Below are 25803 nucleotides of genomic sequence, written 5' to 3' on the forward strand. Positions count from 1 at the left end.
AAAATGAATTCTGAAATGCTTAAAGTAGTCAAAGCTATGCATATTCTTTTTGTAACTATTTTTATAGAGGCTTTTATCTCCGTTCTGGTCCATTCTTTGCTGGTCTGATGCTCCTGTTGCCATAGAAACAGACCTGAAGGTAGCTTTGTTAAAGATTACAACAGTTTTCCTGACACACAGAAATTTCTTTCATGCAGTTCATGTAGTTCAGCAGGTACCCTTCTCATGGGCACAAAAAGAAAAAAAAGAAAAAAAAGAAACTCTCTTACATCTATGAAGTTCTCATTAGCAGAACTTCGCATTTGCTTTTAGCTCATGAGCTCAGCCTATGGTCACGGGTATATCAAGGGTTAAGTTCCATTAACCCTTCATTACATTATGTGGTTCACACTATTCTTATATATTTGCAAGGGCACAGCTGAAATCAAATTGTGAAAGGAATCACGACAACTGGCATAATGGCAGAGAGATGTTTGTCAGTGCAGATAACGTGCTGTAAGTTTAGCATCCCTTGACACGAACTTTTGTTCGATCATTATAAAAATCTGACGAATTATAGACATGAGAAAATATTTTGTGACATACTGATATCACACAATACATGTTCCCTGATATCGAGACAAACCTCATTTTTTACAAAAGCCTCAAGAAAGTTTGTGAGCCATCCAGATCTCTTAAGACTGTCACCTCCCTAATGGACAGCTACAATTAAGAGGAATGAAAAGGGTAACCAGAGCATGCCTAATAACAAAGCTAAACTGTTTTTTCTTTTTTTTAAATGGGAAACTACCCAAATGCTTTACCAGAAGCAGTTAGTTAGATGGAGCTCTGCAAATGGAAAAGGATGGTAGGTGCTCTCTTGCCGGCCAGGCTCTGTCGTTACCTCTGCTTCATCCTCTGTTTTTCTTTTTTCTCCCTCTTCCCTCCCTCTAGCCCAGGGTCAAAATACCTTGATAAAAGTAACTTGCTCTCTCCTACAAAGTTGCTCTTTTTACCCCAACCTCACAGGTGGTACCTAGAATTATGTGATTTATATTAAGAAACAGAGGCTATATCAATTTAATTCCGTGATCGTTACCAAATTTCTCAGTGCACCGCAGGAAGTAGCTATCACTAACGCACCAAGATAGGTATGCTCCCTGGTGACACACTCCACAATTATTTGTAGCATATGGGATCTACAGAGCATTTCAAAATTAGCCCACTCATTTTATTCCAAATTAAGATTTCATCTAATTTTGGTGGAAGAACTGCCACCTCAAAAACAGACAGTGCTAAAAATGTTGGCATTCTGCAAGATTTCCTCAGTGGTCTGCAACTGCGTATGTTCCTCGTAGCTAATAAGTTCAGTCTGCCATAATCAGACTCTTTTTTTAAACTCATGATTGCGGGAGTGGAACCTGATAGAAAAGCCTATGGTACATTTTACACCTGACGCCTCATATAAAAAAGAGCAGATTATCATTAAGCATTAAGCTTTCTTCCCCTTCTTTCCCCTTTAAACCCTAATATCATGTGTGATATTTACATACTGTTTAAAGGTTGACATAACTAACTTTTGTCAAGGGAAAGTGTGAAAGGACTGGGAAATAATTAAATTCAACTTAAATTGCACAACTAAATATAGTCCAACAATTGCATGGGGAAAATACAGGCTATTGTGAAAATGTCAACTTCAATTTGGGGAATCTGAAAAAGTTTTGATTCTGAATTTAGCATCCAGCAGATTGCTTAATCAGCTGTAATTATTGACATTAAAATTGCAACCTTTTCAAGAAGATTTCTTTCTCCTACTACAAGTAACTTTGCTGAGAGCTCTTGCTTTATAATATCACTGTCTAATAATTATTCTTAAAGGCTAATGCTTCTTATGAAAATCACCAATATTTTTAGATTCATCATTTACAGAAATTTCCTATCTCTTCTAATAGTAATATATTGTCTCCATTTAACTATTAATTCTTAGAAGTATCACCTGTGTTATACTGTGCATCACAGCAAAAGCCTAGAATATAAAAACAAACTCTAATTTTTCATGATGCATTCTTTCAGCACATTTTAATTCTTCAGGGTTGAAAAATAAAAAAATCTACTTTATAAATAAAAGGCCTTCAAAGCTATGAACTTGCAAATCTCAAACTGTGACAAAGAATGAGTTAAACTGCATGTCCAGTGTCTCAAGGGTAGGTTTTATAAACTGAAAGACTAAAAGGGTTACAAGAGAAGACTTAAGAAAACGGGACTTCGGAGTCATTGCCTTTGCCCTGTCAGTCACCCACCACCTATTTCCTACAAACGGGGGGTGTTTAAGGAGAGGATTCGTCCAGCACCGTAATCAAAATTCTTCCTGTTTCTGGCAGATGGACAGACCATAAGAAAGTCAGTTGTCTACGTAATTTCTGGGATTGCTTTGTGGGGCTGCAGGGGGATTATACATAGTTATAAGAGCTCCTGAGCCTGCTCCTTTGTAATTTAACTCTATTTTTCTTGAGGATCATTCACTCTAGCTTCAAAGCGATTTTAATTGCTATCCCTAAATTAAAGCACAGGCTTTCTTTTAGAAGTACAAGTGGATTCTCAGCAGAAGCTACACTCTGGGTCCAACCATGCTCCACGTTCGGGGATGCAGATCGACCCGGGCGGCCCGCGAGGCAGCTGCCAGCTACGCGAAGGCAGGCGCTCACGTGAGCCGTGGCTGAACCCCTCCGTTAGCAGAGCTGACGCCCTCCCGCGCACACGCACCTATCCGACCGAGCAGGAAATGCGCTGTGCACGGGCACTGAGCAGGGCAAACGCCGCCGGGCAGGCGAGGAGGAGGTTTTGCGCACAGGCAGTGCTGCCAGCGGAGGAGGAACAGACGGTGGGGAGGGTGACATATGGCTGGTTTCTATGCCATGGGATCAGGAGAGGGAGGTGGGAAAACACCGCTTGGATCCCGAAGTACCTGCAGGAGCAGGGCAATGCCAGGGCACAGGGGACGCCGGCCCGGTTCAGAGCACCTGCCTGCAGGACGAAGAGCGGCCGGGGGGCTGCCGGGGCACCAGGGACTGCACGTACCACCGTCCTGCCCAGGCCTTTTCCTCCTTTCCCTCTCCTCTAAAAGGAGCCTTACCTCGGAAACAAGCCCGCCTGAACTGACGTTACGCAGCCGATACACCCGAGCACCCGCGTTGCGTAACGCGCCTTTACAACCGTGCACGGTACCCTTCTACGGCAACTTAAAAAAAAGAAAGAAAAGTTAGATGAGCAAGTTCTTCCTTCAGATGATTTTCAGACCTCTGAGGTCAAAACATTAAGCATATTCCCCAGTAGCACAAAACCTTTTATTTCTGCATGAACTACTTCAGATGTCCTGCAGATATTCAGGAGTCGGGGCTGTCACAACACATAAAATACTTTAGCAAGAAAAATATTCTTCCTGTCCTGTAAGATTTGTTTAAAAAGCGCCTACTGCAAAGAGTGTGATTCTATTTATTTTGGTAATCTACAACTAGCTAATTGGGCATGGGGAGTCGGAGTATGGAGAGGAATATCATATTTTCACAAGAGTATGTTTGGACTGTAATTGTTTTATAATAAGAATATTATTTACTCTCCCATCTAATAATGCCTCTTGCAAACAAAACCATCATGATTAATAATTTTCTAATTAGAAAAAAATACATAGGCACACACACATTTGGTTGGTGTCTCAATTTATAAATATACACAGGGAAACGGAACCCGTGAATTGCGGTTTCATATCACACCGGTGGAAGAAAGGAGAAGTCTGCAGACCCGCTGCAGAGGCTGCTCCGTGGCAGAGGCAACCGAAGCTGCCGGGAGGAAAGGGACAAGGCTCCAGGGGACGAGGCCAGGCGAACACACAGACCTCAGCACAGCACGTGTGTGTTTTACTTCTAATGTTTTGCTTTGAGTAATTTTCGTGTCGCCAGGGTGTAACCCACAGGGTGGAGGGACTCGCGGTGCAGAGCAGGTCTTGGTTTCGGTCAGGAGGACTGGCCGGGCACGAGATGTTTGCTAACAGCTAAAGACAAAGTTTTAAAAGCCACTGTCCCCCCAGCAGGGACTATAAACAATTCTTGAAGAAACACAAGCTATAACATTTTTCTACCTTTTGCATGTAATTTATCTTCTTTGTTACAACCCACAATGAGCCGTCAGTAAATGTATCGTTCTTTTGGAATCGCTTCAGACCATTCACACACACTTGCCTTTAGCAAAGCATTTTTGCTCCTCTGGCAAGCGATAAACTTTGCTGTTTGCCAGATTTGCCTGCCTTTGTGCATCTTTGTCGATAAGGTGAGCAGAGTTTTATTTTAATTAAAAAGAAAATATTTCTAATACAAGTTTCCCTATTATCCAAAATTCAGATTATAGCAAGAATGAAAATGTTGCTAGTGGTTGTAATAATTAGCACTGACACTTGTTTGTTGTTCAAGTCACTGATGATGTCAAACAGAGACGACTGTTGCATTTCGGTGTAAAAGCAATCAAATGGTTAAAAGCAAATCGGATGTACCCTGCTGCTGCGTTTGATTATCCTTAGAAAAACTGCTGCAAATCCTTCCGATTAGAATCCCTTTTCTAACTAGTTGTACACGAAGTCTTAATACTACGCTTCATACTACCATTTCTTTTCATCAGGGTTTTTTTTTCTTCTCCAACCCCAGTAAAGCAACTGTCTTATTTCACTCTAAAACTTGGAAATACTTTGGCATTCTGGAGCCAGTCTCCTACCACTAAATGAATAAAAAGGAAGATTTTGGCATTACCAGGAACTGAACAGAAAGAAAAACACAGTCAAGATGACTAAACAGTTCAGGATAGCCCCATTGCAGTCATTTACTCCAGTTTAACTATTTACCCTAAAGAGGTGTGACTCAAGGAAGAAGATCCTGCAGGTGATTTATACCACAGCCGCAGCTATTGACCCGAAGAGCCCGGCCGTCAGCACTGCCCTAAGCCTAAGGCCAAACCCAAGCCCGTCGCTGTCCTCCTGGAGTTTGGGATTCACTTACAAATCATTCCCGTCCCACTTGGCCCCCAGCACAGGAATATTTGAGGCTGAATTTTTTCTCTTCCCAACTCTAAAACCACAGGACGGAAAGTGTGACCCATCCTGCCTCTCCCCAAGGGCTGACCAAGGTGCAGGATACCTACTGCCCCGTTTACAGTCGTGTCCTAACCTCCCAGAAAAGGAACCTTCATTTCTTCAGAGACAAAATTGCTACACCACTATTTTTAGCGTGATATAGATCACGGGGCTTTTATACAGCTCAGGAGTCAAAGTTTATTAAGAATTTAGCTACCTGGCAGGCAAGAAAGGTTGCAAACAAGAGAAGCCCTGTGGATAGCACAGCCTGAAATGCCTCATTTTCTGAATGACTGTCTTCAAAAGCCCAGGAATTAAACATTAATTTTTGACTGTCTGCAACTATCTAGTAACTGAACAATTTTTTTTTTTGCAACTGTCAAATATACTTAGAGAAATTATTAAAACAGCCAGTGGAATTTCCTCTTTTTGCAAAGAGCTTTGAAAATCACTTATCTATGCGATTCAAGAGATCTCTCTGAACATAATTCATTTCAAAGCTATCCTATTCTCTCTTTCAAAAAAGCATTATTTGAAAGATGCACTTAGATCTCGCTCTTTAGTTACATGTACACATTTAGCTGCCACGGAGGTCAGAATAATGCTTCTAAAGCCAAGCTTTTTCCCCTCTCAGAGGCTTCCTAGCCGACTAATAAACCGCACCGTTCCTAAACTCTGCCCATCCCTTGAGGCACGCAGCGTGAACACCACGCTACCTTGCCGCCAGAGCAATCTATAAATAAGACCTGGCCATCCTGTCCTAGATACCTCAGGGCTCGGCAGGGAGGGCTGTGAATACCCACCCGCAGGAGCTGCCTGTGGGAAGTCGCACCCCGCGGACGGGCTGGGAAAGGGAATTTGGTCTGGGAGCGCGAGCGCTCTGTGCAGCCCGGATGCTCACCCTGACGGACACGGGCTGCAAGGCACCTAGCTGGCTGTCAGACTTTGGAGTCTCCTTACTACGGAAAACAAGTTTAACTGATAATTGTTCCCATAAAGTAGTCTAATATATGTTAAGAGTACAGTGCATTTTTTGGGGTTTTTTTTGGAAGGCAGAATAATACTGCCTAAAAGGCAAGGATGCCAGCACACGGCTTGCAGGAATTTGGTATTCAAAGCAGTTCCCTAGCAGACTTCTGCTCTTCTTTGATTCTGACACACTGGCTCCTCACTATTCTCCCTAGTAACATCCCATAGTACTTCTAATATGTAAATTGCTGTCTCTCATACTAAATGTTTGTCTCTTGAGAAAGCTTACAGAAAAAATACATGACCAAGAAATGTCTCAATGCAAAACGTTGGGAATTTGCTCACCTGAACAGAATACAAAGATGATGCATTCATATATATAGATAGGTTTGTTTCTCTCTCTTTCTAACCAAACATATACTAAAAAATTAGAGAAAGAGAGACAAAAAACTGCAAAGTGTATGTAATAATGCTCTGCGAACTTTCATTCTGTTAATGGCACTACAGCTGTCCTCACAAATCACAAAGTCTACATCATGCAAAGACCCTGGAGAATTTGAGTACGCAAATTAATTGTGCACTTGCATAACCTGCCAGTTGTTTATAAAAGTGCTTTTTATTTTTCATATTTAAAAGTCTGCTACATAGTATGAGAACCTTTACAGCACATTATATTTCAGAACTAAGCTTATACTAACTTGGATATTAATAGGATACTAGATTATAAAAGGGTAGACATTGAAGTCAGACAAACATTTCAGTAAATTAAAGTGTAACATTCTACAATCCTCTTTGTTTAATAGGACCTGCTAATGTAACACAATTTTAATAAAACACATTTATTTCCTGTACTGCTTTTAATCCTTAAAGCTCAATTTTTGAGCTACCATTTCTGTGTAAATATTGAAAATGATCATTTGGTAACCCAAATACTAAAACAAGGCATTAGGCTGATTTATTTAATCACCGAGGCAAAAACAAAACAAAAAAATAAATGAAGAATGCAGTCAGCAATATCAAAGACTATTAAAAAATGGCTACATAACGGATTTTATAATAAAGAGATTCTCTATAAAATTAAATGATCTCGCATACAAATGTGTGTTCTCATTTATGCACTTTACAAAAAGCAAACAAAAAAACTCCTGCACAATCTAGTTAAAAAGAAAACCTGAAACACATTTGTGTCAAACCATTCATTATAGATACAGACAACCTAGCCACAAGTGTCACCACTCAAATTCTCAATCAACAGTACTTTTTGTTAACAACCGATTTGCATAATTGAGCATTAATATAAAACTAGATTTAATTGTTTATTCTACTTGGCTTTTAGGACTGACCAAAACAAATCACCGATTTATTACTTGTAGGTATCCACTGCATTTTAGAGTACGATTAATTAAGCAGACTTCTAATAAGTCTTATTATATAATTATGCATAGGCTCTGCCCAAACCTGAAGAAATCCCCGACATCCACCCAATAACTCTACCCAAGTGTAAGGCGCCTTCCTCGTGCATTGGGGCACCATCGCCCTGCCACACAAGCAAAACAGCACTCCCCTCTCAGCACAGAGGCACCTATTTTTTAAATGCAACTGTACCGCGCAATTCAGGCAGGCACCTCAATGCCATCCAGCAGCATCCAAATTAACCGGCATACTTGGACTACACCTGAAGTCACCTGGACCAGAACAAAAACCAGCAGCTGTAGTTACTTGCTTTTAGAAACGGGGTTTAGGGAGAGAGTAGGTGCCACCACCTCTGTTTTCTGACCATCAGGGACCTGAACTCCAGGCTTCCTGCAGCCCAGGGCAGCTCACGTCCGCAGCTTCCAGACTCCAAGAGACTGCTCTCACCATCGCGCCGTTCCCACAGGGCTAACCTCCTCGCCTCCCTTCAAAACTCGAAGATCTCAGGAACTTCCACAGAAGGAAGGGTGCAAAGAACAATTTGGGGTTCTTGTTCCCACCTTCAAGATTGTTTTATAGTAGAGAGTCTTTTGATAAATCACCGTGAGCAAAAACACGATGGAGACGCGTTAGGAGTACTCCTAACTTAAGCATTTGTCCTATATACCTGAATTTTGATGGTATGAAATGCATTTCACTTCAATAAATAAACTGTTCTTAAAGTACTTCCAGTTCTTAGATATTTCCTCATTCTTAAAATTAACAAAACTTTTTAAACATCTCAAATTTTCCAAAACTCTCAACACTTTGCCCATATATTGTTCATTGATCTCATAAATTGTTTTAAGATGCTAGACATGAAAAGCTTATCAGAACCTAGTAAGAAAAGTCTTCTGGTGGATTTCATCAGAGGAGATAATAGCCTACAATCTAGAGCATGAATACGTCAAAAGAAACAAAACAGTGCAGCTTAGACAAAGGACACTTGGAATGTATTGTTCCCATAAGCAGATGTTAAATTACTTCACTGTAAAGAGGAATTTATAAATCCCAGATAAATGTTATTTCTGTTTGAATAAACAAGATAAGTTTATTATTTCAGCAGGGCGGCATAAAATTCTTGAACATATGTCTTACTCTGAAGGCAGATGTATTGAAAGTAAATATCTGTTATTGACCAAAAACACTATGTATATATAAAAGTACTGATAGAACAGGATAGCATGGGTGTATCCCGACTGGTATGTTAGCTCAAGCATCAATAAAATCCATGTTTCAAAATCCTATCTCAGATAAGCCAACTGGCTCAATTTTAAATCATTATCTAACTGGAGCTATAGATCCTTGTGCACACAGAGGACATGGGCTAGGGTCAACTCTGAAGTTATACCTTGAGACAAGATGAATACAAAAACAAGCTCAGAAAACAAATAAACATAAAGACCCCCAGCCTTTCCTGAGCATGTTAATATCAAACACAATTGACAGAAGGTAAACAAAAACAAAGCACTGACTTCCTGCTGGATACACATCTCAGCACTGTTACCGTGATCTTGCTCACACTCTCATCAGCAGTTACTCTTCTTACCAAAACAGATCTTCAAAGCCCATAAATCTTCAATATTCACTCCAGAACCGTTAAAAACTGCTAGCACTACAAATATTTATCATAAAGAACCTACCGACATTGTTTTCAATCCATTTTTACAGTTAGGTATAGCAACACAAAACTATTCTTAAAAGCAGTATATCAAATGCCAATGCACTCACATCAGTGTCAGGTCCCTTGTCAGCCCCAGGACATGAGAAGGTAACGAATTCATGGCATCTCTTATGAACCACAAAACAGCAAACTGTAAGAAAAGAGAAAAAAAACACAATAGCGTAAGTTTAGTTTTCTTCTATTGAAAGGAATATAATTACACAGGAAACACACTAATGGCCAAAGAGTTCACCCATAGGTCCACAAAGGAAAGCAACGCTAAGTGCTGAAGAGAGGCACGCCCAAGAAAGTCAGACATCAAATAAACAATATAATTAAAGAGGAAAGGGAAGAGAAAGTTGAGAAAAGCACACACATTTAAAAATCAAAAGAATCCATAACGATGATGTTTTTAATGTTTAAGACAGCCCCTAGCGTTAAAATACCGTGAGGGATGAGCAATTCTGCGAAGCCGATTTCCTGGCTCCAGAGGTCATATGGGCCCCCAAAACCACAAAAAAAGAAGAGTTTGCTTAAGTGAACTTACTCTGAGAAACAGGTATTTTAGCTTTTCACCCTCACTACAGGTTCATTCTGTGTCTTAAACTTATGTGGGATGTTTCACAACTGGACAGGCAATCTCGTCTGGAATTGCACAATCTGCAACACACTTTTTCTGCCTCAGTCTTTAAAAATTTCCCAATCAGCAGAGTACATGAATGGCTTCTAGGAAGATTGCTTCAACAATTTTTACACCAAAGAATCCAATATTTCCTCAAATTTATCCACATTTTGACAAAACAGAACAATTCTAGATTTAAGCTTGTGAAAATCTGGAAATAAACATCTCGCTATCAAGCAGTGTTTTGCAACGAGTCAGGAAATTACAATGAAACAATTCTAAAGTAATTCACAATTTCTTTATAGGTAATACATTCCCTGAGCACTTTTTTGTGTTTCCAGGTAATAAAAATACAGTATTTTAAAGGAGACTTTAAAGAATAAAATAGATATTAATTGATTTGCAATTACAAACACTGAATTTGCTTAACTTCAATGGAAATTGAGCAAGTTCCCTCAATTTTTCAAAACAGTTCATTTTATGAGGAGTCTTTAGCACTTTTCTTTCTCATTTATAATGTGTCTATACAAATTCCTGTCACTTCGGGAAAACAAGGACTGAGAAAGATGTTATCAAGCGCCTCTTCACGTCACTGCAGCATTCAGTCCTGCATCCCCTGTCGTGCTGCACTGCTCTGCTTTACGCCCTTACGCTGCCTGGCTGGCTTTAAAACGTCTCCCTCATCACCTTCACATCTTCAGCTATTTCCCACCATCGCTCCCTGCAGTAATGGTTTCCAACGCTTCCTATTTCTGATGTGGCATATGTTTATTATTTGGGCAAATGGTGCAAAATGGGCTTTGCCTCACTGATTTCAGTTCAGCTTTGCTGACTTGACACGAGCCAAAGTTCTGGCTCAATGCATGCTGCCCACTTGCTAGTCTAGTTTGTAAATCTGTCTAAATCCTAATGAATCCTACAATTATCATTTGGATGGTTTGTTTCTACTGATGGAAAGATCACTGAGTAGCAATTACTATTAATAATTACTTGCAGCTGAGAAACATTTCAGTCCCAAATTGTATTTTTGCTTCCAAACTTTCCACTCTATAAGACAATAGCCTGATTTATGTTTGCAGGAGTAAATCATACGAAGAAAAATAATTTTAACTTCTTTTTCCTGAAGGACGTAACTAATTACTTTTGTATACAGTAGTCACATATTTTCAAAATACTACAAGATAACCTATGCCAAAGATCTGAAAAATACCTCTGAAAGGTTGCAGAATGGATCTGCTTTATTGATGTCCTTCTCCCAGACTGAGATCCTACACAGGCGAGTCCAGTTCTGCCTCTGTTCAGCAATAATGCATTTTACAGAAATTCTACATGCTTTGGCATCTATTTTGGGTAACATTTATGTAGTCATATCCTATCTCCGAGTTGAATGAATTTCTTAATATGAAATTAGGAAATGAATTTCTTAATAATGAGGGGCTCTCAACTATAGACAACGTTGACCATGATTTTAATACCAATATATAAAATAAATGCCAAGATAGGGAAAACACCACCATAGTTTGCAATAGCCCTTTCTATTCTACGCCTATGAACTTTAGCTACTAGCTTGAGAGAAAACTGCTAACCACACTACAATGAAAACTCCAAATCAGCTGCCAAAATATATAAAACACACAGCTTCTGTTCTTTTGGACTTAAGTAAACTACACCTACAAAACCCCTTATTAAGACTTAAATTATTCAGAGGGACCACCAAACTTTGCCCAGTTTACCAGCAGACAGACGGCCGCGTACACCCCGACGCTGCCCTCCCGGCCTGACGGGCAGGCTGGAGGCCTGGGACAGCACAATCCTCCCAGGCAAAACGCGCCGCCTCCCGCGCTTCAGTCCTCAAACTCCTTTCCCAACAGCTTGCTCCATCTGAACTACAAGAAATCATTCCAGAGCGTTAATCTGCTTTCACAAAAACCCCACTTGCTACCAGGAAAGTATGGTATTTTCTTCTGCGTGTGCTGCGCTCTTAAGATAATGAAGCACGGAAAATATCCTTTGTATGGCTGGAAGGATTTATTTTATTTCAGTTTGTTTTCCAGTCAGATCATACTTTGCTTGTCCATTGGGAAATTAAAAAAATATACATGCCTTCTCCTTAAAAAATAGTGAAAGTCTCGATTTTACTACCTTCATTTCCTGCTTATACTTGTCATGGGTTACCCACCTCCACAGAACTTTTGGGTAACTAATTCAAAAGCCTCAGCACTGTCTCACCTTTTGAGAATATTCAAGTGAAAAATAAATAATTTGACATAAACATAAAGACAATGGAACGGACAACTCTCAGGGAACTGAGAATTAGCAATCTAGCAGCAAATCTAGCAGCAAAAGGACAAGGGCGAGCTAAAACACTGCCAGTAGCAGTCATTTACAAATTTTAAATGTAATGTTCAGATTTTCATTTTCAAATCCAGTATTAGGCCATTAGAACATATTTTAAAAGCTTTAATTTTGTCTTAATTTCACAAAATAATACGTAGCTATATGATTTATAGTAAAAAGGCACTCAGTTCAGATAAGTGGAAACAAAATGTTTGCCTAAAATAGCATGACATTTCTACAGATTAACGAAGAAAAGGAACTTTTCACTTGTTACTTGTTTTTGCAAAGATGCTAATAGTTTCACATCACTTCTCGCAGCTGTTAAGAAGTCATATTATGTTCATCACTTTCCTGTAATGAAAGTTATATTATGCTACTTTTGCAGAGACTGCCAAGGAAATTTGTTGCTCTACATTCCAACGACAGCGTAAGCAGAAGAGAGCTGGCACGCGTTATGCACAGCAGCTTGAGAGCAAACGGCATCACCAGGCTGACAGTTAAAAAGAAAATTATCGTGGTATTTTCGTGTTTTGACAGCGCGATCCTGATCTGCGGTATATATAACGTGGCTGTGAACTTCCAGCTTTTGCGGCTCTGGATTGCCGGAGCCGCACGGGTCCCCCGGGGCCTCCCGGCAGCACCGCCGCCAAAGCGACGGCACAAAATCACCGCGAAGTCGCGGGGCTGGGGCACCCCTGCGTTCTCCAAATAAACAGGCCCAAGATGCGCTGCAAGATTTGTGCATTTATGATAAATAAGCGAGGGCGACTCACTCTAACCAAGGGTTTTCTATCAGTTCCCAGTACTGAGAAAAACATGCTATGAAAAAAACACACAAATTGTGATCAATCACTTATAGTTACAATGCACTGCTGTAAATTTTAAACTGTTTTCTCAATTACTTGACATATGATGGTTATCAGCATGATACATTGAGAGCTATCTGCTAAAAATACTGTTACTAGTAGGTTTCGTATGACAGAAATGAAGTATTACAACAATAAATACAGAAGCAATCTCCTCTATTAGATGATCTATAAAGGCGGAACGCGATTGTGAAGCCCCAGTCACCCACACATCATTCAGCCGTATGTCTGAAGAGCTCTGCAGCCACGAGCATGCCAAACAACTAGGGGTAAAAATATCAAGACAAAAGTCATATACTTTAGAATTTGGCATTATTTACAGAAGCCTAACAGATGTTTCAGAAACTAATTTTACACTCCCACTTTAGGGAGAAAGATACCAGCTTAGAGAAGGCTTTCCAGCAGAAATGAGTGCCTCCACTACACCATCAATTTATTCAGTAAAACAATCTAAGCAGCAAGCCTAAAGCATGGAGAGAGTATATTAAAAAACTGCATATATAATAAGTCTATAATAAACGCAGCATTTTCTAAGCGAGTTTAACCAAATTGCCAGTTACTCGCTTTAGAGAAACCAGTGAGCTTTTTCAAGTCATCTTTGATTCATTTCTACAACAGTCAAGACTATTCTCCCATCTCAAATTATAAATTGATAAGGTCTTAAGGACAATAAAAATCTTATATTAGCTTCCCATCTCAAAGACCTTAAAGCTGCCCTGACTGGCAGAACGCAATCAGCTGCCCGGCTTTCACGACGGGAGCTCTACGGACATGCACCCGCCTGCCAGAGCCGTCTCTAGGTTTTGAGCTTTGATCCCTTCACAGCAAAAGGCAGAAGAGGCCTCAGTGACGGCAATAGGGAAATCAGTCTGTGGGCACTCAACATTTGTTAGGTTTTTTGCTTTTACCGTCTAACTGAACAAGGATCGATTCCGAATTGCACTAAGAAGTTACAATAGAAGTATCAGGAGCGCAGCCTCCCTGCCGGCACTGCCCTGGAGCACCTGGAGGACCGCCGGGGCCTCCCGCAACGCGGAGCACTGCGCGGTTTTGTGTTCCTGGTTTACATGGCCGCATGTTCGGGGAGGCCACCGCATTTCCCCAGGGGACACGCACTGCCAGCTGACTTTTTCTTGCGTTTTCTGCACACCACCGAGCAATGAATGAACCTGTCACGTGGCATGTATTAGCTTATTCTAAGATTTAATACAGCAATTAAATTAAACTGAAATAGGATACTATTACAAAATAGAAAATTCATTTAAACATTAACTACATTTGTTATTTAAATAGATAGCACCATTTAAATAAATTTACTAGGAATAGATTATGGTCAGGAACAGGGAATATTTACAGAGCGAGATGAGTAACAATTAAGAAATACAGCAACAGTTCTCTGCCTCCTGTTCTGAATATGATATTATGGTTATGTTTAAGAAAAAAAGCATTACTTCGGTTCTATTTAATTTAAATGAGGCTGCGCATTATAAATCAAATGCACAAGCCATAAGTGACATCTTTGAATGTTATTAACGTACTGAATCCACAGGGGAATTTAAAAATTGCATTACCCTAACTTTTTCAACATATATAATTTATAACACGCCAGCTAATTTTCCTGCCAATGTTTCCAGCCCATCTAGAAGAGAGGGCTATCTCAAGAGAGCACCCAGGCTAATGCTGAGAACTCACACGGTCTTTCTGCTTCTCATTTATGACTTTCTTACTTAAAACAGCCCAGCAAGATACAGCCTGTTCCACGATAACATAGTTAAGAAAAAGAGCTCTCTCCCTCCATCACCTTAACCTGTTACTAAGCTTCTTAATGCTCTTTTGTAACAGCGCGGGGTCACGCAGCACCTTCAGGGTAAGAGGATTCACCAGGTCAGCACAGAGCCCTGTCCGCTATGGTCTGAACTTTTATGTCGTAACTGTGAACTTCAGTATCAAAAGGACCCATTTACTCTCAGCAGAAAAGAGGAACGAAGAAGTCTGTGGGAGGGGGTTGGGGGGGGAAAGGGATTTAAGTCTCTTTGGTGGTCCTGAACACCTTATTCCTGTACTATAACCAAATTAACAATGTCATTTCTACTAAAATACAAACTACCACTCAGGAAGCAAAGAGGAATAGTTAATACTTCTTCAGACAGCAGGAAGGAGAAAATACACATTAGTACGGCCTAAGAAACTGGAGTAAGTCCATCTAATCCACAGAGTGTCACACACTGCTTGCTTCATGGATTATCTTTATTTCCAGTGCAGTTTCTGCAGTCCTCAAACTGTCTTCCTAGGGCAGCATCAAGAACCTGCCTTGAAGTCAAGAATACAGACTATATGAAATCAATACCGACAAATCAGGGCTGGCCCCTACTTCCAAGGCTCAGGAGTGTTGAGGTCCTGGTTTGCACACCCTCAGATCCGCACATCTCGCCTTGCGGCACAGATCCTCTCTTCCCACTTTTGTCAAGTTCAGCCAGGCTAAATAAACAGGGGAGAGGAGAGAAGATCTGCTCTACATACTCCAAAATTTTTAAGAGAAAGTAATGGTTAACCGCAACAATTATCTTATTTATGTGAAAGGATTATATAGATCGTCTGAACAGTCTTAACTCAGGTCATTAACTCCTTTACGCTAAGTATAAAGCAGACGGGCTTGGCCAGGGAGCCGGCTTTGCAAGCCCTACAGCCATGTGTACAGTCGGCATGCCTGGGAGAGGACACGCATCTTTTCATTTACCCAAACAACTTCAGTGGGCCGGGTATGACAAAAAAACAAAGAAAAACTGCCCAGGTTGCTCCTGCCATTGAAAAATTCTTAAATTCAGACAGTTGGACTGCTGAATCATATGCTGCTTTAGAAGAAATAAAAATCCGTATCTTCCAAAACACACTAAATCAGTGAAGAGGGACTAGAAACAAAGCGGCAGCAAGGAAGAGCAAATACATCATTCCTCAAGACAAAACGAAAGACAAGAGTCAGTTCTGGCATTCATAGAGTTGAGTTTTCATAGGGAACTCATGAAAAACCAGTGAATGGTCAGGTGAAGTCCCCGTCTCAGAGCAGGGAAATTTGTCTCCATTGGCTCAGTGTAATTATAAAAGAAAAACATGATTAATTGTTGGAAAACCTAACTGATAACAGTATCACAGTTCGAGGGAAAGCTGGCTTAAAAAAATTTCTGCTTAAATATGAAAGGGACTGGATACCAAATAAAGGACAAACCATTACAGACACTGAACACAAAGACAGTTTGGAAAAACACAACACAATGCAGTACAGTGTAATAAAATAAGAAATATATACCTGCAGTTACATATGTAACATGTTTCAAAAACATGTTTGGATATACTAAAATAGCATGCTGTGTGCCCCAGAGTAATGCCCTGGAGCTTGCAGAGATTTGGCAGTTCTGCCCTCTGCTACAAACAAAACAAACCACATTACTGTTTTTTCCTAAAATTGTAGAACAAGCAATGCTTATAAAGCTGAGGAAGGCTTTCAAAATATTTAAGCTTTTAAGTATATAATATGAAGTACTGAAGTCTGCTAGTTAACTGCACATTTTCTGAACAGAGAACCCGGTATCTATGCAGAGTCCTAGCTAAAATTTCGTTAGCCTATGAACCTTGCTCCTTGAGGTGTCCCGTTTTATAAATGACTAACACCCCAGAAGTCCTCTATCGCAGCGTGCTGAAAGAGCTAGCTCAAGAATTCGTAACAGCAAAGACCACAACCCGCAATAGCGGACATTTTGTACCATTTTTGTAGTTTGAATGTGCCGTAGTTTAAACATTTGCTCATCCCAGCACCCCAGAGGCCAGTACTGGAAGGCCCCGGGGGGCTGTGGCAGGCCGCTCCGCGCCGGGGGGGCAGCAGCCCGCAGCGAGGAGCAGTGGGAGAGCGGAGCGACGGGCAAGCCTGCCGACGCTGCCGGGAACGCTGCGCTCCAGCTCCGCATCCGCAGCCCGAGCCGAGCCTCGGAAAAGGGTTGTCTTAAAGAAGCAGCTGTCCCGAGTTTGCTGCGTTACCAAATGTAAAACTAAAGGGCTGCAAAAGTGAGCGGTTCAAAGCAGCGCCAGGCTGTGCCTATTTTAAGACGGGATGAAATGAGAGGATACAACATGAAGCTCTCTAGAGCGCAGCTGCTTGATTTGGCTTTATTTTGTAATAAAGCTGCCGTTTGGGGAGGCTCCTTGCAGGGATCAAACAAAAGCAAACAGCTTTGGAGAAGTCATGGTAACCACCTCTACCAGCACCGACCACGGTCTCACTGAACCCCGTCCACATCCTTCTGCATGAGAAGGGAAGCGGTTCCTCAACAAGTAAATCTTCACTGAAACCACGAGCAACGAGAACGGCCTTCCTCTTCCAAGGACCGGTGCCATCGCACATCGCGCTCTTCCAAACCTTCTGCCTCCTCCCACCAAGCGCAGCAAGAGCTGAACAGAGCCCAGAGCTGGGTTTGCCATGGGCAGGGCTCTTCCTCGCTGCTGGCCAAGCCTAAGGCTTCACTGCTCACTCGTGAGCGGCCTAACACACCAAAGACACGTCCGAAAGATGCATGGGACTCCCCAGCTTTTCATCTCATGTTAAATCACCCACATGGTCAATTCGCCACAGGCTGCACCGCTCTTCAAAGTAATGTGGAAACCGGCTCGCAATTTGAAGCATGCAAAACTGCTGAAATACAGAAGATGTGCTAGCACAGCTGTAGGGTTTCTAGAAACACTTCAGAATATTTCAGCAGTAATTGTATAGCTTGTTTTCTCAATACTTTACCTAATAGTTCAATGTCAAGCTAGTTCGATGGTATCAAGCTACTCATGGCTGTAAACCAAAAGACTTGTTTCCTTTAGTGTGATTTATAATGGACACAAACATAAAAAGTACAAAGCCAGAACTGAATGCCAAGATCTGAATGTTACGTATTTTAGTATATTTTGAATTTAAGTCTATTTTTTCAGCTGTGTTTGAGAAATCTTATATCTAACAAAATTAATGAACTTTACTTGCCAGGAAACACAGGCCACACATTAATGCCAATATTGCCAGAAAACCCCCAGTATTTATTTCACTTCAGGATGTAAACAAGTGAAGCCAAAATGACACGGAACAAGCTGTTGGACACGCGAACAGAACCATATACTAGGTACTTAACTACTAGAAATAAACCACTTGTAATACCTCTTTCGACGTAATCCTAATAGGAAAAATAATTCCCAGTTACTAATGTAACAAGGATAACAGTCCGATTCCACATTTACTTATATGGATGAATATCATTAAAAAGATATTATCCTTTGACATTAACTTTCAGATGATCATGATTCCAGAACAGTGTAATAGGGCTTCAAAATTATTAGAGCAAAATACTTACACCTTGCACCTTTATTCTAAAAGCAGCAGAGCACTTCATTTTAAAGGGGGAAAGATTAATCCCACAAAGTAAATGTTATTGCAGCATTTATGGGCTATTTAATGTTTACACCTGACATAAAATTACATAAATTCAAGTACGAAGAAAGCCATGATACTGATCCACAGAAACACCAACCCAGACACGCTTCCTCCTCTTCAGTCCAATTTCATTTGCTCTTTCTAGCTCTTTTCATTTTGGGCAGAGTCTAAATCAAAAAGGTAATTAGAAAGCTTCTTAAATCTTCTGATGACAAACTCACCTTACATTGCTTAATGATCACCATTATCTCTATAGGAATTAAATTTGCTATCTAAATGTGCTTTAAACTCCAAAAATTAGCTCATCCCTACTTGCAAGATTAATCAGTTCTGTGGCCCATTCTATGGCATATTCTGTGCTAAAATGCAGGTATTAAAAATAAAAGATATTAATCTAGTTATATGGCAAAATCAGTAGCGAGTGAACATTACACGATGTTATATTTCATTAAATCTTGGTCATGCTGCATCACTCTGCTTGAGTGGAGAGATTCAGCTAGACCAATTAATCTGTAGGAACATCTTGACAAAGATCCAGTTGCTGAAGGGAGTATGTCTTGTTATAGCAGAAGACTTAGTAAACACATCTTCATTTTGGAATCAATCAGTCATGAATTTGCTACAGGACTTTCAGCAAACTGCTTTATCAATTTGTGTTTTGTTGTTTTTATTAAGAGGGGGATGAATTAAGAGAAGAGGCTTAATTTCATTTTACATGTCTAAAATGCCAAAAAAAAAAGTATTTGGCCTGAAAGGCACAAACAATTGAAAAGCATTATTTAGTCTCTTGCTGGTGCCAAAACAAATCATTTAGATATAATGAAATTGTCAGTATTCATTATACTACTGTATTTGCAAAGCAATATTTAGTACCTTTAGTTGAGATATCTCCAAATTAACATGCTGATTATTACGAAAACAGGCATTCCCATTTCATACTGGATTGCAATAATTACTAAGATTCAGATACAATAATTTATTCAATGTTAGCTCTAATATGACAGTTTCCTTTGCCTTAACACAAAATAGACATAATGTTACATTTAGGCTAATTTATAAGTTACAGTTATAAGTTAAAATAATGGTCCAATCCACCAACAGAAGGGAAGATATTAAAGGCATGTTAACACTGCCAGCTGCAGTGTGCCACAGACTATGAAGAACCAGGATGGGCAGCAAAAGTGGACAGCCACAGTAACATGGACTTCACCGTAAAATGACATACTCTGCTAAAGCAAGTGCATTCGAAAGCCCTCCAGCCAAAGGAGGATAACCAGAATGCTTTACAGAGACCTTCCCAAGGGCCCACGAGAAGAAGCAAGGGTAAGAGTAGTGAAGGGGATGCATGTTGGGAGAGCGCGTCACACATCAGCAGCTCAGGCTGGTCTCCCCACCTCTTCTCCCCAGGTCTTCGGACCACCACAACCTCAAGGTCAGAGCACCAGCAGCCCTCGCCGTGCTGCCCGGAGGCCCGCAGAATATCCGTTCCAAGAAAGCCCAGATTTTATGGCAATAATTATTCTTTGCCTCTCTCAACCTACGTAAAGTGTGACTTGAATAGCAAAAAGTATTTTAAAATAAAAAGGTTCCAAAGATATGCCTGAAATTTTCAGGGGAGCCAAAGCAAAATGAGGAATTTCAGCTCCCTTCAGGCATGAGGAAAACTGATAAAGCCAACTGATAATCACTTTAGAGACTTTTCTCAAAGGATTCAGGCTGGGATTTCTGATTCTAATCATCCACTCTGTTTCAGCAGTGAACATTGTATTACATCAAGAAACTGATGCTGTTTTGTTCATTTGTTTAAGATTTTTCCTGTTACTGTTTTTCTGTACTTTTTGATATTATGCAACAGATGCTCAATATTTGTTGCAAGTCTTATCCAATTAACTACATCTTATTAAAGGGTCATCTGCTATAAACTTCAAAATCACTTTCCTACTCTCATCAGTCACTGAAAACATAGCTTCGTCTCAAAATAACAGCAACTTCTCTGAGAGAAAAACAACACAAAAAAACTCCTCTGCATTAGACAAATTATGGTTAGAAAGTTATTGCCAAAGTCATTTAAAGCACGTAAGACAAACAAATTACACTGCTAAGGAAATTCATCCTTCTCCTATTGGCGGAACATTTTTTTCCTCAGTGTATTTGAATGGTAAATTAATTACTCATAACAAGCAGATTCATTTCTTATGTTTGGTAGTCATCAAAATGGCACAGTTCAGACATAGGTTACAGCACTTCACTCCAAAGAGCAAAAGTGGTAATCACAGAAGCTACCTGCAGGTTCAGGGGTAGATAGCATAAAGATAAAAAATGAAACCATAGAAACACATCCTTTGATTATGAAAGAATTATTTACATTCACAGTAAAACAATTAAAGAAAAATATTCTTCTAAAGAAAGAAGAAGGTTGAGATGGGAGATGTGCAGGACGAACACCAGTTCCGTAACAGTCAACAGTCACTGTAGCTTTTAAAATTTGAGCATCCATTCAGGAAGATTAAACAAATTACACCCAGCAGTCTCCTAATGCAGTGCTATGAGCTCATGTAAAGCCCTTCCTAGTTTGCATATGTTGGTTCCCAGGGCTTTGCTAGCTCAAACATTTCTGCTCTTTAGGGAACACTACATCACCATGCAAAACTGACATAGAGATGATTTCCTAAGTCATGGTTAAATGACCACTTTAATCTGACATGTGGCACACTGCTTTCAAAAAGGGTGGTCCTGTCTGCTTGCTTCCATGTCTTAACATTCATGCAGCCAAGATTTTCTTTTTTTTTTTTTTTGGCAAGGTTAGTTTTTAGCTGGACCGGTTCCCTGAACTAGCTCAACGCGCATGAAAATGAATGTTCATGTAGCACAAAAAGAGAATGAAAGATCTCAGTAGCAGCCTAGATATATGCTAGATTTATCCTAGATAAAACTGCCAGGTAATCGTGACCTAAGTGAATGCTGGAACTCAATCCATTTCGCATGCTGAAGTCAATGAGCCGAGCAGCTTTCCTCCCATCTCAATTTGTCTAGATGGCTTATAAAGATTTCAAAACATTTTTCAAGAGCAGAGAAGATTCCTCCAGTTTGAACTTCATTTTGAAATGTTCACCAAAATTAAGCCTAAATTTGAGTTCTTAGAAAGCATAGTGGCTGTTCTCATTACCACTGTCTACACACACTACGTCATAGGGAACCTTGACTATTAATACATTGACAATGGCATACAAAGATTTCCGCCTGTATTATCTTGAAATATCTGTGCAGTTTTTCTTGGCCCACTAAAGCAGAAATATATACAGTATTTCTTAGTTTATGAGCAGTTTTCTCATGATATGGAAAGGTAAGGACTGTTTTCTATCCCATGCATTTACTAAAAGCAATATATTCACCTAAGTAATAAGCTAGGCATAAACAGCATAGACATTCATCTCAGAGTATTGCTTAGAACAGGCCAAGAATTTTCAAGTATCAAAAAGGAACTGGAATTCAAGAAGCCATTGATCAAAGAAGGGAGAGGGAGAGCAGGGGTGAAGGAAAGGGCTAGAAAAGGTAAAGCACGTTCTGCCAAAGCTTTGACATTCCAGCTCACTGCTACCCACTTTCCTGTGAAACACCCACGAAGGGCCTACAGTCCAAAACTGCTGTAAATTAATGTCTGCAATTACTGCCTTTTCAGACCATTTTTCTTCAAGGTTTTACCATACGACGCATTAACACTTCTAAAGTGATGATGGAGAACACCAAAAAAACTAAAGCTTTCCATGAGTGCACCTGAAAATCTGCAGCTTGATAAGGAAAACAAGAACCAAAAATCAAAGCCAAGAACTTGAGTTTGCAGTTGACAGTTTTTAAAAGCACAGATAACTAGCACATAAGAAATTTCTGTATTTTTCACGTATGTTAAAAAACATTAAGAAAAACCCCAAGCCTTTTCTTTTGAAGTTTAAAGGTTTTCTCACAGAAACAATCACTATTTTCCCCCACTAACCTAACTGTCCCCCTTCTTACATACAGTAGAACAATGCTATTAAACCTTTTCCTAATATGCATTTGATATCATTATAAATTAGTCTTTTACAGTCTCCACAACACTTATGTATAGCCGGGATACTGTATTAGTCAAAAAAAAAAAAAAAAAAAAAAAAAAAAAAAAAAAAAAAGCCACTAAAAATATTAGTAGATCTACCAGCTCTAAAAGACAAGTTATTGCTAGAGGCAGAGTATAGATCACCGCACTAGGTACCTGGGCAAGCCAAACTAGGCCTATTTTATTTTTCCCCAGGAAGGAGAAAGTGTCATTAGGCTCTCTACTTAACCCTAGCACTCTTCTAACATTCCAGTGAGCTGGAAAAACCCCCAGACGCCGAGTCTGGCATCCAGCCCCGCACTGACATCTGGGAGCAGTTAGTCGCTCGCTCCCTAACGCACGAGACGGAGCCGCGCTCTGCTGCGCCGGCCCAGCGCAACGGCGGGCTCCCGCCGGGTGCCCCCTTCCCGCGTCGCCCCAACCCAGGCACGCAGCCGCGTGCACGCAGCCGCAGAACGGACAATGCAAGAACACACAGAAAAACACAGCAAAGCAACATACACGGACAAGACAGAGTAGTTTCCAGGAGTGCATACACTGACATCCGTACTAAAGCACTTTAACAGGACAAGACTTCTTTGCAGTGCTGTCAAGCCCACGCAGTGCTGATGGAAAGCAGGGAGAACCGCGAACAGATAACACCACTTCCAGGTTTATTCAAGGGAGTACACAACCCAGCACGTCTACGGCAAGTCGTCCCACTTAAATACTTTCTCCAGCCCTACGATCTATGTTTATGCATCTCCTACTTCCTGAGCCAGGCCTAATCCAGACATTCAATGTTGTCTTAAGTTCTAAACGACCGAAGTCTGTACTCTGTAATGTTTCCTCTTAGACCTTGGTTTGGGGACAAAGATTATTCCACAGCGAGTCTGGAGCAAGTTTTAAAAACAAAAAACAAAGAAACAAAAAAACCCCAAAACAACCCACCAGCACATTTTCACTTGCAAGATTTGGATTTAAAGTCTTTATACTCAATAGCCTGAATAATGTAGTTTTATATAATACAGCTCATTCATTACATCTCACCCACACTTCTCAAATACTATTTAATATTTCTGATTGTGCATATTCCTTGACTGCAGCCAAAAATAGTTTTTATTTCAATCATTGTATGCCTTTTTAATGCTGCACACTGCAGGGTGCTTAAAACCCTTCAGAAATTGAGTAAAATAATGCAACAGAACTGTAAGAAAGCAAGTGATTTATGTAAAATTGCACGTTCTCTCTGTAAACAATGCGAAACCTTTACAGAAGTACATGGAAAATAACAAATTCCAGTGGACTCCAACTAGTATGAGAACAGATTAATTCTAAATGAATTATGTTGAAGCAGTATAATAAAAGTAGAGCTAACTTCAGGCTCTGAAGTTTGAAAAATTGAATCCTAAATACAATACAGTATAATACATCAACAAACTACCATATAAGAAATCAAACTTTCAATAATACCTAAATGCAACATAAATTTTCAATGTGGCAGGAACTTTGCTTTAAAGCTGTAATGATTAACTTGCAAATAAGACACTCTGAAATTCAATGTAGGTGTTAAAATGGGACTAAACTCTCTCTTATATAAATGGTCAGGAGAGAGAGAGAGAGGGTGAAGTGTTCACAAAGCACTCCAGCTACAGTCTCTCCATACAGATCTCCATAAAGATTCTTTTGCAAATTAGTTTCTTCATTAGTTAGGGCAAAAACATCTCCCCAGGCTTGGATGGCAGACCTACAACAACTGAACTCTATATGGTTTCACTCTGCAGCAAAAATTCTCCGGTAACACAGGCTGTTTGCACTCAATGGGCAGGAAACCAAGCTAAGCAACATCAACCTGCAAAGTTCTCCACTAACAAAAGGGTCATTGGATTGCAGTTTCACATATGCTTCACGCAGGCATAAACCAGCACCATTGCTTAAAATGTTTCTGCTACCTGCCCCACTCTCCAGGTGTTTATTTCTGCCCTTGGACTAACTTAAGAATTATATGTAAAACAAGAGCCTTCAAACATGGTTTCATAGCAGACTGAGCTGATCTAAATCAGCATTACCACTGCCACTGTTCTCTGTCCTGTGTTCCCAAACCCAAGATCACCCCCTTTTTGTGACATTACTGGTGCTTTTTTCTATTACATGCTGATGTAGCAAAAAGACTTACTGCAAAAAAAGGTTCTGTGTGCAGACAGTTAGCCAGGCAGCCGCATGGACTGCAGCTGCAGAGCAAGATGGGGCAGGACCACCACATTTCTGACTTGGAGCAGTTTTCCTGAGTTGTGGAATAGCACTGGAGTCTGCAGCAAGACAGGTCCAGCTTCTTCACAACTCAGATCAGACAGCAAGGAAAATCCCAGTTTTAGGGTTTGTCCCATTTCCCCAGCCATCTGCTGCTCCCTTATTTTAACAATATATACAATAATAAAGCAGCAGATTTTGCACTGAAATATTGTTAAATTCTAAGAAGAAACACAAAGACTGTCTCTGAGCTACATTAAATATGACTGGTGAGACAATTGCTACAATTGAGATACCAATCAATGCATTTGTTCTGCAACTCACAAACTGGATAGAACTTGTTAAAAACAGACTTATGAAAGTGACTCAGAATTTGGAACAAACTGAGGATAAGCAACAAAAAAGAAAAAATAACATGTTCTATTATTTTAAAAAATGTCCAGGGCTGACAAGATGCATTGATCCTGCTGAGGATAGAGCCCTGGTTTCTTTATTTCAATACCTTTTTATTTCTTGCTCTGGCTTCACTGCCTTATAGCACAACTACAGAATAAAGAGGAGTTTTTAGATTTTCTTTTCCTTCTTTCTGGACACACTTCTGCTAAGTGTCAGCTGACACTAATAATAATAACAATAAAAGTATTACCAAGTATTACTGTAATCAGGAATGTATAGTTAATTTCCATAACATATAATGGAACCTCATTCTAACAACAGAATTTTGTATTCCTGTATAATTGAGTTTTGAAGAGATATTATTTCATAACTGCTTTAAGCTTTTGTGAAAATCTCACAAAAATATTGCAAGTTTTTATTTTAAAATATTAGATTTAAAATATAGTGCGAACAGTATAAAATTTAAAATATAGTGCAAACTGATGTTTCATGGATATTTGTGAGGGAAAACAAAAGATCATATTAATGTTTTAGAGGTACATAATTTTTTAGTATGGATTTTACATCCATTCACAGGGACATTAACTGAGTAAAACCATTAACAAATGCAAGGAGTTTCACAAGTT

General features: G+C 40.0%; 1 protein-coding gene across 1 annotated transcript in view; it reads right to left on the reverse strand.

The window, feature by feature from the left end:
• Positions 1–25803, reverse strand: part of PRKCA (protein kinase C alpha) — a 162566-nt gene that overhangs the window by 90606 nt on the left and 46157 nt on the right. The window contains exon 3 of the mRNA XM_064522756.1: positions 9248–9330. Coding sequence (XP_064378826.1) covers positions 9248–9330 — 83 coding nt within the window. The remainder of the gene's footprint in view (positions 1–9247; positions 9331–25803) is intronic.

Source organism: Dromaius novaehollandiae, chromosome 18 (assembly GCF_036370855.1).
Source record: "Dromaius novaehollandiae isolate bDroNov1 chromosome 18, bDroNov1.hap1, whole genome shotgun sequence".
Classification (NCBI taxonomy): Eukaryota; Metazoa; Chordata; class Aves; order Casuariiformes; family Dromaiidae; genus Dromaius; species Dromaius novaehollandiae.